The sequence below is a fragment of the Coturnix japonica genome, chromosome 9 (genome assembly GCF_001577835.2).
Source record: "Coturnix japonica isolate 7356 chromosome 9, Coturnix japonica 2.1, whole genome shotgun sequence".
Lineage (NCBI taxonomy): Eukaryota > Metazoa > Chordata > Aves > Galliformes > Phasianidae > Coturnix > Coturnix japonica.
Window position 1 is genome coordinate 9,131,164 of NC_029524.1, and position 13,711 is coordinate 9,144,874.

At 36.3% G+C, this 13,711-nt stretch overlaps 1 protein-coding gene across 1 annotated transcript in view; it reads right to left on the bottom strand.

Moving 5' to 3' along the window:
- The window catches only part of SLC9A9 (solute carrier family 9 member A9), a 147,339-nt gene that overhangs the window by 43,863 nt on the left and 89,765 nt on the right, over nt 1-13,711 (bottom strand). Inside the window, exons 13-14 of the mRNA XM_015871486.2 lie at nt 2,861-2,900; nt 2,352-2,360 (exon numbers count right to left, since the gene is read on the bottom strand). Of these exons, the coding sequence (XP_015726972.1) occupies nt 2,352-2,360; nt 2,861-2,900 (49 nt within the window). The remainder of the gene's footprint in view (nt 1-2,351; nt 2,361-2,860; nt 2,901-13,711) is intronic.

Below are 13,711 nucleotides of genomic sequence, written 5' to 3' on the forward strand. Positions count from 1 at the left end.
GCACTACATTCTAAGATCTATAAAATGACATTTTGATCTAATTGCTGTTGTGGGATTACTTCAGTTTACTCCTACAAGCTCAGATGATGTTTGTGTATGGCAAACCAAATGTCATTTCCAAAGGGACTGTGGTATTCTAATAACCACAATACTGCAAGGGCGAGAGGAACAGGGAAATATTGGAAAAGTAGTGATAGTAGTGATAGTCATAAGCACCAAACTCACTTACAAACGCACTTACTCAAAATACTGCATTTTACTGAGAATCATAATTTGGAATAATAAGTTTGTGAGAATCTTCTGTGCAAAAACAACTAGTTTGGTCTTGCTCTGGGCATCACATCAATACCAGTGGCATGATGGAAACAGGAATGAGACTGTCAGTCCTCTAAAGGATATTTTCTTATTTTCTTGTTTCTGTTTTGCTGGAAGTTAGATTTCTTTGTAATAGGAGTGCTTTTCTTCATGCAGTTTTAAACCAACTTATCTGATTATTTTTCTTCTAATCCAATACATTAAAAATTATTTTCCTGTAATAATTTGACATGCGGATGATAACAATATCAGTGTTCTGATCCTTAAAACTGTAGGGTTCAGTTACAAGTAATTGTGGACTTGGGAACTTTGGTCACGAAGGAGATGTACAGAAATTTCTGCAGCACTCCTTGAGACTTCTCCATTCTTGCTGAGAAGAGGGGAGTCTAGAGGGTTATTTTTCACACATTTGCTGGCTTTTGAATATCTTCTTGAGTGGATTCAGTCCTTCTTGTACAATCCCCTGAAGCTCCAATTAATGGCACTAAGAGTTGGCAGGTGGCTCACAGCTCATCTGGCTGAGATTTAAGTAGCAACAGGAGAGAGTGGCACTTGATATGTTACTTATTTATAATCCTCACATTGTACATGAACTTGTATATGCACTGTGCAGGATTCAGATCGAACTGTAATATGGGCTAGTAGTACTTATGGCAAGCAGAAATGTATTCTAGTTTCATGTCATTACAAGTAAAACAATTTGTTTCAATGTGAAGAGACGCAACATAGAAAATGTAAAGTATGTAAATGAGATAAATATGTTAAAATATAACATAAATATTAGAAATAAAAGGAAAGCAAAAAGATAACAAAGGGGAAGAAGAGAAAAGAGATGAGAGAAAAAAGAAAATTTAAAGAAGTAACCTGAAATAGATTGAACAACTGATAGGTACTGAATTAAAGCGAAGAGGGCTACAGAGAATGCAGTAGAGATTTGCATTAGTAAAAGATTGAGATGTCAAATGCAAAAAACTCAGAGAAATGAAAATAGAAGACCACAGGGTAGAATAAATCAGTGCAGCAAAGCTATTTTTCAAAGTAAAATTTATACTACAAGGATTACTGCCATGGACATGTAAGAGCATGAAATGTGTTACATTTATTTACACCTCCTGAATTGTGTTCCTCAGTTTTGTCAACAGAGATAGGTGTTGATTCACAAGGCACAGCTGGGCACTTGACGTGTTCTTGTTACTCATAAACAATTATTTTCATTTTTATTAAAAGCGGGGGAAAACTAGAAGCCCAGTGGCTTCTGGAGAAATCAAGTTTTCAGAAACTATGTGCATTCAGTCAATTTTGTACTGCTCAGTTCAGCATTCTGCTATGTTTGATAGCTCCTTACTGCTGCAAAGCAAGGCTCTGAAATTAAATGGTTTTGAAATTCATGCAAGAATAGATTAACAACACAAAGTTATGTGTCCTGTATTTGGCCAGAATTTGAGTATTTCATTGCATGAATTACTACCAAGTTGCTTAGGAGGGTGATATTTATAACCTGTGCCTTCAGCTTCAGTATGTATCAGTACCACAGGTTGGTGCAACAGGGTGCTGTGCCAGCCATCTGCTAGGGACTGAGATGTAAAACTAAGGATATAATCAGAGATCTGATTTCTAATTATTTTCTATTGTTTTCAGAGAAACTTTAGAACATTTAGGCACCTGAATTCCATTCAGCTCAGTGAAAGCTGGGACCCTAAATGACTTCTGATATGTGCAAGTGGGTAAAGTTTAGGTGTCCAGTCTCATAATATCTTTTATGTATTTCCATGTGGACAGAGTAGCTCATTCATTTCTTTGCCTAACTTCTTACATACGTTTTTCTAACTATTGGGTGATTTCAGTTGCAGTTGGGTAGTTTGAAGGAAAGCATGGGATGGTATAACCTAGGAACAGGAACACAGTATTTGGCACTTTTTGTTTATCTGTTTTGTTCTCTTTTGTTTTGCTGTGAGAATCTGCTAGCTCTCATGCTGATATTCCTTACTCCTCTTAGCATGTAAGGACCCTGTACCTCTATGTGCACTGACTCCTACAGAGTTACTCTGTTGCAGACAGAGATGCATCTATATAGAATTCTATACAGGTGTGACAAAAGAGGGAGGGTGGCAGATGACCTGCTGCAGCTTTTTGAACGTACTCCTCTAGTTTAAAGTTCTAATGTTCAAAACACAGACAGATTTCTATGTCAACAATATTTTCAGAAACCTGACCTGCTGGGACAGAACATTACATGCTTTCCTTTTATTCCAGGAAACTGAAAGTATGAAGGCTACTTTTCTACTATTCTGCTTATCAGAATTCTCAGGAAATCTTTGCACCTCTTTATAATTTTCTTCAAAGCTCTCTGATACCTTTAGTTAGAAAATAATAATGAAAAAACGTTTCCTTTTCTATACCTTGTACTATAGACACACTTTGCAGTTCCTTCTCCTTGCTTATAATTTACCAGTTTAAAAATTTTCCAACTGTAACACTTTTTTGTCAAACATTTTCCTTCTTGAGTGGTTCAGATTTATGCTGCACATAGATCTGAAATAATAACATACCTGGTTTGCACATCTTCATCTGGATCTACACCAACTCTGTTTAAAACAAAAGAAAAAAAAAGTTATAGCAATGTGTTAATGGTCTGATGTGTATTTGAGAGCTTTGGGGGAAGAAATGTTTCTCTTGTGCCATTCATTTCTTACCAGGTGAGAAAAGCAGAGAAGAACTGACAAAACATTAAGATTACTTTTCAAATAAGGAGAGTTCTTAATAAGCTCTTATGAATGTGAGACACTGAGGTTAAACTTTCACCATATCTTGTAAATGACAGTTAAGTCACCTGAGGAAGAATTAGAGTTTAAGAGATAAATAGAGGAGAAGACTGCAGGACTGTGGGGTTTTTTAACTGTGCATGGCTTGTAGCATTTGGAAAGTGCTTTGCTTTGCAAACGAACCATAAGGGAGCATAGGAGACTGCAGTGGGTGATGAGCAAGATGATGAGAACCTGGGTGGCATTTTACTAATATCAATAGAAAATAAAAATGGTATGAGAAAAGTGACATGGAAGAACTGATGTATTTTGAATATGGCTGATGCTGAGAGTGGAATAAAAATTGCAATTGAAAGGTGTTGTGAGCTGAATGATGAACGAAAGCTGATGATGTTCACACCAAGAAAGGAAAGAGAGCAGTGAGGGGTGACTAATAACAAGCCTTCTTATCACTGGAATCTGAAATATACAGCCAGCAGCCAACAGCCCCCAAGTGCCTCACAAGCTCCCACACAGTATCGGGGCCACTCAGCTAATGCAGAATTCACTGATGCAAAGAAAATGCATTCTTACACCAGATGTTCATTTTATGCCACTGTACTGTTTTTCTGATGGTCTTACCCCTTGAGTGTATTTTTGCTTTTGGAAATATAAATTTTAAAATTATACTTAATATTAACAATTACATACTCAGCATTCTTTTCTGTAAATATTATGCATACACTCTTCAGTTAGAGACAAGGACCCTGAGCCCTTTAATCTTTTTATTAAAACTAATGAATCTGGTACATACTCAACAAGGAAACAAACTGTATAGCTTCTTCATTTTGCTTCTTCATGTCCTGTTCCTTGAATTGCTAGAAAAGTCTTCTGACAGTACTAACCTAGTCATTAGTTTGAAGTAAAGCAAGCTAGCTATTTTCCATTCCAGTAAAGTGGAAACATTTATAGGGGAAAAGAAAAAGGAACATACATGAAGGCTTATCCGACAGTCTGACACTGACCTTGTTTTTGTCACATACAGAACTGTGGTGTGTTTATCTATGCTCAACATTGTAAAACTCGCAGTGCGAGACAGTTCTGTGCTGCATTGGGTGGCTTAACCGCAGCAGGGTAGGGAGGTTGCTACAGCAGAAAACAGTGGTGCAGGTGGAGGTGTGATCATCCCAGGCTCATAAAGCGGGTCAGAATCAGAGAATCCAAGTCTCCTAAACCCAATTGTGTATCCTGATTCTCAGACTGTGCTTACTTACTGGATGTGTTCACTGACAGTGTCACTTGGCTGACACAGAAAAATACTAATAATACAATAGTTAAGGGACAGCATAGTTCTAGAAATTATAAAAAAGAAATAATACAGAGAATTCAAAGCATATATGCAAGATAGGTATAGCTAAAAGACTCCAGCACAAACTTCCCCACGCTCTGTTCTCCTTAATGAGCTTGATTTGACCTCAAAGAATCAGTCTCCTGGGACAGAAGTAATTTAGCTTTCGTGCAGTTCCGAGTTTACTGGAGTTGAGAAACTGCCAGTTCTGACTGATTGTGTGTGCTGGAGTTGTGATGAGTTTATTACAGAATGAGCTAAGACAACAGAAAACATTTCACCCGAGACTAAAAGAACACTAAAAGAGAATGTGAAAAAGAGTGGGATCAACAAGACCAGTTTCTGGCTGCTGGACTGTCTCAGTGATTTAACTATTAACTAATCAGGAACAACAGGAATCCACTGGCACAGAAAAAATCCAGGCTTAAAGAGTTATGCAGATATTTCTTTCCTGTGCTAAGCTACATGTATTTTGTTGAGTCTTTATTGCTATAGCGTTAGCTAGCACCTCCACCTTGATTGTCCTGTAGGCAATAGATTGTGATAATATGGTGCATACGAAGATATTCACATGAAATCTTGTGAAGGAGAACCTCACTACTGGAAATTAGTGTGGATAGCATTATCGTATTCACTGATGCAAAATAACATGAGGAAAAAAAACCCAAAAAAACCACAACAACATAAAAGGTCATTCTTTGGATTTTATTTTAGTTTCTTAAGGGATTAAAATGAAAAATAGATTGTAAAAATGTGAATGTTAGTGATTCCATTAAGTGTACAGTCTCAGTTCAGTCAGTCCTGAAGCTGATTATTTCATACCTAAACAAAGGCTTGGAAGCTTCACATCTCCCACTGAAAATCACAGTCTGCAGCAATTAATTCTGATGAACTTGATGTTAACTAAAAATGCTATTTTTAAATGGCAAATATTGAAAAGAAAGCATAGCAAATTACACAAGACAGTCAAGACAACTGAAATTAAGCCATTATGTGCTTCAGGTTTATATCCTTGACCTCTGCAGAGCTGCAACATCTAGAATTTGCAAACTTAAAATTCAAAATCAATTACTATGAAGACCTCTAATAAATAGGCTACTACTTACACTGGGGTAAGCATCACTCCCTGTTTAACATTCTCAATTTTCCATTTCTGTGAGAAGTCAGAAATGTATTTTCCACATTACGTATTATTTTACTTGTTCTTCCTTGCTTTCAGTTTAGTCCCTTTTCTCCTGTAACCATGTTGCATGGCTTGCATTATCACTTTTCCAACCTTTTGTCCCACTGTCTGGTTTTTCTGTATTCCTTGTTCATTTTCTTCTTGACTCCTCTAAACATTATATGATTTTATTTCCAACTTTCTGGATTTGCACCTTCTTATTCTATATGTTGAACATTTAGGATAACATCTAAACCAATTTATTTGGATTGAATATAGGCTAGATGGCTTTTTCTGTGTTACAAATTTGCCTTTACTCATTAAAACATTAGCACCACTGTACTCTTTACATTTTTTCCTCCCTTTCAGTTAAAACGTTACTAAAGATGATTGTGCAAGAATCTGTGTTTATCATGATTTGACAGGTTAGAATACAATGAAACAGAAGTATACTATGAAAAATTTCTTCTTATAGCACTTAAAGAAAAGGTACTTGGCAGATTACGCCAGTATGTAATAGTGCATAGGACTAGAAGATAGTAAATATGATTGGAGCATTTTGCATATCACAGGTGCACACTTTGTGAAACAGGCCAACCTATTCAAATAAGGAACATCATTTTGAGAGCTGTGGTTTGGTGCAGGATGGTGCCAGAGACAATTTGGAGTGTGCTGAGAGAAACACAATTTAAGATTTTTCTGTTTTTCCACTGATAACTTAAACCAGCCTCCACAAGCTCTGCTTCCCCTTCCCTTTGTCCCACTAGGGAAATCTCATCCTCTCTGTTCAGGCATGGACTTCTTTAGCCACAGAACCAGCTGAGATTACTTCAGCTGTAAACTCATAAAGCAGTCGGTTTTTATGATAGTGTAAGGTGATTTATTCCTTTGTTTTGAGAATATGAGATATGGCATTTTACTGAACAGATTTCTCAACACAAGCTTGTTCTTGGGTAACCTGAGATGAAGTGGGAGGCCAACAAGACTGGTTGAAGGTAGCTGTAGGGCAGTGTGAGTTTCCTTTCCCCAGCAAATATTTCCCTGTGTTGGTACATGCTTTCATGTATTTGTTAAACACTTTCTGGTTTTGAGGTGTAATGTTGACAAATAACGTGACAATTTGTCAGTTTCAGATTGCACTTTGATTTCTTCCAGTTGCTGCTAATCACAGTGAATCATTTCTCTTCTGCTCCATGATTGCAGTGTTGGGTTAAAAAAACACATTTACTTTAGATTTTGAAGCATCCATTATGCTTTTTCACTTTTGCATGGGCTTTCCTCTTAGATTTTATTAGAATGTTTTGAGTGTTCTTTTGCTGAAATGTGAACATTAAAGAAGGATTTAGATTTTAAGACACTTTTTTTTCACATAGAAATGCAATGAATACTTTTTAATCAAACCTACATTGCTGTGCAGCAACTACTGTACGTATTTTGTTGGACTTCAGTTATGTCTTTGATATTGAGGAATTAAAAGTCCTGGAAACTGATCTATGTTGTTTTTTTCTGCCTTCTATAATGGCTGCATCAAAACCTGGATTCAGATATTGTTCAAAGTTTCTATATTCAAAATCTGGCACTGAAGTTTGTGACTGCAGCCAGTTTCTAGCAATTAGGCCAAAGCGTTGCTAGGAACTGTGCACTGGCCTGCAGAAGTACCCTTTGCAGTTTTCAGTATTTAAATCCCCGTGTGCTATCAAGTGCATCACTTTTTTTTTTTTTTTTTTTAATCAACAATCAGAATGCATTTGATTATAAGAAGAGGATTTTGTCACTGAATACAAAGCGGTCAATAACATCTTTTATGATGTGGTTTGCTATGAAAATGGATGGAGAGATAAATCCCAATTTGTCAGGGGAACCACTAGTAAGAATTGCAAAAATAATCTGTAGGAATACTGAGTAGAAAATTACTATTCTGTCAGCAAACTTTTCATTCTCGCATTCAAATTTCCCCAAAGCTAATGCTCTAGGATTAGATCTCTGCTTTCTACAATAAAGGCACAGAAAAAACTTAAACTTGTGTTTTCATAAGGATCTCAGAATGTAGAGCAGGATTTGGGTAGCTTTTGGTTTCTACACCTACAGTTAGAATTCTCAGCCCTCACTCGCTTTAGCTGCCAAGAAATCTCTAAATAGAGATATTTCTCTTAAATCTGAATTATAAATATGGAAACATTATTTTGGGGCCTGCTCAGCCTTTATGTGTTTGCAGAGTGAAGCAGTCCAGTGCCTGGATTATGTACACTAGTTCATGTTTGTAGTCCCAGATAGTCCAGTTTGCACTAGCCATATACTCAGACAAGTGAATTGTGCTCTATTTGAAGAAACCAGGACTGTTTTAAGTTGAAAATATGATAGCAAGTATTTTTGTCTCAGCCCTTTTTATTTTATGTCTAATGCATTAGAGTGCCCTACAAGGCCAGGTTCTATCAATAACCTCAGCCTGAGATGATTCCACACCGCATCTCCTAAAAGCACCTTAAATACTGGCCTGAGAGTGATACAGATGGTGGCACTGTCCACCGTCCTGCTGAGGCTGTTCTGCTGCATCAAACACTATTCAAGCACCGACGAAGCCCCTGAAAATAGTCTTATTAATTTGTGTATTAAATACTACACATAAAAACTGCATTAAATCATGTAGTAAGGGATACTATGAACAAAACATCAGGCTTGGGAAAATTTACAAGAGAAATGACTCCAACTGTAAGAGACTTGTCCCTGCTCTAAGTGTGTGATGGTAAATGTGTACCTGATGGCACATGATATTACAGAACTTTCAGATATGGATCAGAATTAGCTGAGTCTCATTTACTACTGCAGTAGGAAAAAGAACAGAATTCAAGAAGTGAAGTCTGCCATTTCTTTCTGTGTCTGATCTCCTATTACAAAATGTGGATAATAATAGTTGCTCCACACCATTGCTCATCTGCTTTACAAATATACTCTGTGTTTGTACAGGTTCTAGCTCAGCAGAGCTGTGGTTTTGTTCAGAGCATTAGGAGGGCTGCTGTAAAATGATAACAATAATGGCATACTCCCCACACTGTCAGAAGTTTCATTGGAAGAAGTAACTTTTTTAGAGCACTTGTCTCAGTCTTCTCCTGGCTGTCTTGGTGCAACTAAAACAGTCTGTAAACTTCAGCTTCTATCTCAAAAACTGTCCGTATCACAAAAGGCATTTTGAATACGTGATTTATAACCCAATTTTCAAAGCCAGCCATTAAACTGAATTTGCAACAGGAGTCTTGAATATTTTTGCATGAATAAATCTGAAGCTTGTGGCTATCCATCATCAGCACAATATTGCATTCCGTACAGATTATTACCGGTAAAATACTAGAAACATGAACAGAATACACAAAAGATTGTTTCACCAACTCTAATAAATCATAACAATTGAAATTTAAAAAACCACTTCTGGGTAAATAATGACTATTCGGGGCATGATTCTAGTGCAGGTGGTAGTAACTGTGATGTGTATGCCTAACAAAATGACACCTAAAATGTGCTTTTTCTTATAGATTGCTGTAATGCTGGTTTATATTTCTGCTTCTGGACACAGTTGCCCTCAAAATTGTAGTTCAATATTTGAATGACAGAAACTCTTTCTGCAATTACAAGAGTATAGATTGCCAATGTTCAGATCAAGCTGATTTTATTAATAAATGAATATACTTTAGCTTAAGTTCAAGGCAAAAATAATTGCTTGTGTCTCACAGCAGAAACAACCAAGCAGTATAATTTCATACTGAGAAAGATTAAAGTAGATTATCAGGTAGAGCATACTTTCTAAGTGGTTATGACAGCTGTTTGTCATGTGGCTAATCCTTTCTGTCATGTATGCATCATGGAACAAAGAGTATGATTAAAAACCTGTAAAATCATGTGAATAAGAGTTAAGCACTGTTTAAAATTTTACAAATCATTTCCCTACAGCTCTGCAGCTGTGTGAAATAAAATTCTAAAATGTAAAAGTATATTTTGGCTTATGTTTACATCATACACTTATGCAGATAGTAACGAGAATGATAAACTGGATCTTGAAATATCAGGTGTCTGATTTACTATTCCATTAATCCTGCTTTATCTTGCTGTCACGAGAGACTAAAATAGTCTGGTCACTTTGAAGTAATGCAAGGTACGGTTCATCTGAGTGGCAGAATACAATATTGGATGTCTTATAATCATGACAATCTAAGAAGCAGTGATTTATGTCTCAGTAAAGCTTCTGGTATGTTATTGTTCCATGTTGGACACACTTGCAGCAAGAAATCAAGGCTTCCACTTATAAGTACCAGCCAAAGCTGATTTCAGTGAGCATCATTTTAACTCCTGTGAAATTTCTGGAAATCATCATTGTATTATCAGTGTATGTGAATAGAACTGGAATAAAATGAGTGTGAAGCTTAGCAGTGACCAACATGTTATGTGTGGTGACAGCGTAAGAGCTGGAGCTTGTCTTCAGATCATTGCAGTAGATTCTCAGTCTAGAATAAGATGTTACACGATTCATTATGCTGTGATCTATGGGCATCTTGTTACTCCGTAGATTATCAAATCTTAGTTGACATGGAAAATGTATATCTCCACAGAAACAGCAGTTGCATGAATCCCAAACCCACTCTGCATGGTGTCTGTAGATCAAACATCCTGCACATAATTCTCAAACTATATATTTAAAAAAACCAACAAATTGGAACATTACTTAAAATGCATTTTCAGTTGATACAAAAAGACAGAAACGGTAATGCTTTTCGAGAACTTTCATTTTTGATCATAGCAAAAAAAAAAAAAAAAAAACAACAAAAAACAACCCACCAAAATCCTCAGAAATTAGGCCATTTTTTGGCTTGTTACTTAGACTACTAATGAGTTTTGACAGCTAGAAAATCTTACAAAAGATCTCTATGAGGAAAAAAACTGCTGTGATGTATCTTCACAGTTTGCTACAGATGAGGCTGGTTAATTCTTGGCTGAGTAAAAACCATTGCTCTCCAGTGAATTATGTCAGTGATTTTTAGGACATGTTTGTTCTCTGAATCTCTTTAGGTGTCTGTTCCTTTATTTTACTTGAACAATAACAGAAAAACTTTGGAGAGAAGCCCGAGCCATTGTAGATGTACTACATCTACAATTACATCTTAGAGATGTATTAAGCTAAAGTAAAATATTAAGTGCTCCTGAGGCATTTGTCTAAAGAATGAGATGATCAGCTCTAAGTTCCCTGGACTCATTGCAGGGAGACACATACCATGCACTTCATCTTTCTCACTGGCATTGGATATTTGTCACACACAGCTGGTACTATGAACAGATTTTGCACAGCTATTGTCAGTGAGGAACAAAGCTGGCTGAACTAAATATATGCTATAATCAAACATTACTGCCTAAATGCTACTGGCTTTGCTTCTGAAAACTGCTGAAAAGTTGCCTTGTACAAAGGCTATCAGTGTCACTGACCTTTACATTTAGATGGCTCTTTTCACAAGCAGATTTAAAATCAGCTGCATTGTACATGTTCATACTTATTTCCCAGCTTCAAATATGTTTCCCAGATGCTGTCTGAAATGCTCAGATAAGCAGGAAATGATACTAAGGACTTGTACTCATTACTGTAAAAAATAAACAATAGTTGAGAACATAGCTTCAAACGTACACTAAACAATTGCTTTAAAGATTATTCTGAAAACTTGGAGTGGTTTTAACTGCATATGCACAATAGCCTTTACACTGCAGGTGGTAATCTGAGTAAGCAATGATAGGATTTCTGCGTGCTTCCTTGTTGAGGAGTGAATACTGTAGGGAGGTGAGTGCTCAGTTGGCTGCAACTCAGTCATATACACAAAGACAAGAATAATGATGAAACTAAAAAATGCACAGTTCTGTATAAAAGATCAATTGTACTGATCTTAAATTCTGCTAACTCAGGGCTTTCACCTTTTTATATTTTAAAGGATAGGTCAAACTTTATGGAATAAAAGCTTAGGGAAGAGTGTCAAACTGGGTAAAATACTTTGTGCTAGAAAGGAAGAGCATTGCATAAAATTTTGTTATCTGACAAGAATTATTACTCTTTCAGTGTTAATGTCAGAGCAACATCTCTGCTCATTGGTGTTGAAACGTTCTATAATGCTGCACTAAGTACAGCCAAACAGCAGCATTATTTGTGAAGGCAACGTGCAAAAGCACTGCTTAATGGAAAATTTAAAGCATGTTCCCCTTCATGATCTAGTATTCATCTCACTCAATGTTGCTTCTAATTCATGAATTACTTCATTCCAATATAATCTTTGATGACTGCACTGTTCAGTTTAATGTAGATTTAAGATGACTTTAAGTTTGCACTTGCAATATAATCCTACCTTCATCTTGGCTATATTCACCATTTTCAGGCAATACCTTCAGTTCTCTTGTGGCTGTTTCAAATAACATCTAGGATCATTCATAGAAAACCATAAAATAGTTACTGATCTGTAGTAACACTATTTACAATGTCGGATAGCACAAAAGCTATTACTGTTAATATAGGTGAGTACAGATGTTCATGCTCATAGACAAATTCTCTGACACTTTGCAAGACAGATTCCAGTGGAGAAAAGTATCTTTAAGTGCTGTTAAAAAAAACTGGACAAGATGTTATCTGTAATAATGCATGTTTTGTATATCACACAATTATCATGGAGTAGTCTGCAGCTGTGATAAGATGTTCTCTCTTTCTTCTTTCTTTTTTATATGCAGGACAGTTTCACTTGTACAACAACAGCAGAGCTGCTTTTACCTTAGCTGGTGTATTTGTCCAAAACTATAGATATTGTCCTTATTTCAAAGCATGTCAAGTCCTTCTCTGGAGTTCACAAAATACCCAAAATACAAATATTAGGCTGTATTTATCTAACTGTTGAACTTAGTTCTCTCACATTATTGTCAAGCTACACATTCACTCATCTGAAGAGAACAGGACCTTAAGTAGATATGAGTGACTCAGAAGCCCAGGTGTGGTGCTTTTATGTTGCTGAAATTCAGATTATATCTGTAAATTTCACAGTGTTGTTGTTAAATAGTACGTGTAATCTGTGACAGGATAGTAACCTATTATTTTAAAATTAAATAAGATCTTCATCTTTTTACAAATACATAGACTTGAAACCATATGTAGCTTGAATATAAAGTCTGAAGCACTTCAGGTTGGCTGCCATTTAAAGTGCAGGTGGTGGAAGAGGAGAGCTGAAAGGAAGAGACAGAACGTGTACTATAAGTAGTTTGACTATCCTTCTGTGCAAGGTGTTTGCTACATTCTAGTTAAGACAGAAGCTCTACTTCACTCCCATGGTGTTTTTATATTGTAAAAGTAAGAATAACTTGCATGCTGCAACTATGAACTGACATCAGAATTCAAAGAAAGATGACAATGAAAGCAATAGCTTGCATAAAATCATGAAGAGTCAAAGTGAGAAAGTACAAAGAGACTGCCTCAATCAGAGATCCCCAAAGCATACTGTACTTCTGCCTACAGTCCAAGAAAGCAAATGAATGTTATGCTGACAGTGTGCACCAGCTGAGGATCTGTCCCTCGATTATCCATTAACATTCACCTTCCTTGGTGAGTAATTCCCTATGGCTAGTGACTTCAGACATATGTTAATTCTGTTGATATATTCATAAATATGTGATACTTTGACCTTGACTTCAGGTTCATGCCTTAGTGAGAGCAAGAAAACTTGGTAGCTGAAAAGCAAATCTGTTGCTTAAAATTCCACATACCCTACTTCCTAATGAGTCAGTAAATATTGTAAGACAGTACTTCTTAAGTCAAAAGGATTTATTGAATACTTGAGATGTAACACTGGGATCTGGGGAGAGCATATATATGAGAGCTGCTTTTTAAACTATAAAAGCTCTTTAATTTTTTAAAAAGCCCCATAAAAGAAAACTTTCCCTTGTCTAGAGAGGACTTACTGACAAAATCATCAATAAATTAAACGTTCTGAAATGGATTTTGTGTAGTTATTTCTTAGGATGAATGCTGACAGTCTGTTTACCTTAGTACGACTGAGAGTTTTGTAGTAAGCTCCTGAGTTACAGGAGTTTACTATCAAAACTACAAATCCAGAAAGGCAAAATACACTCGGAAACTAAAAG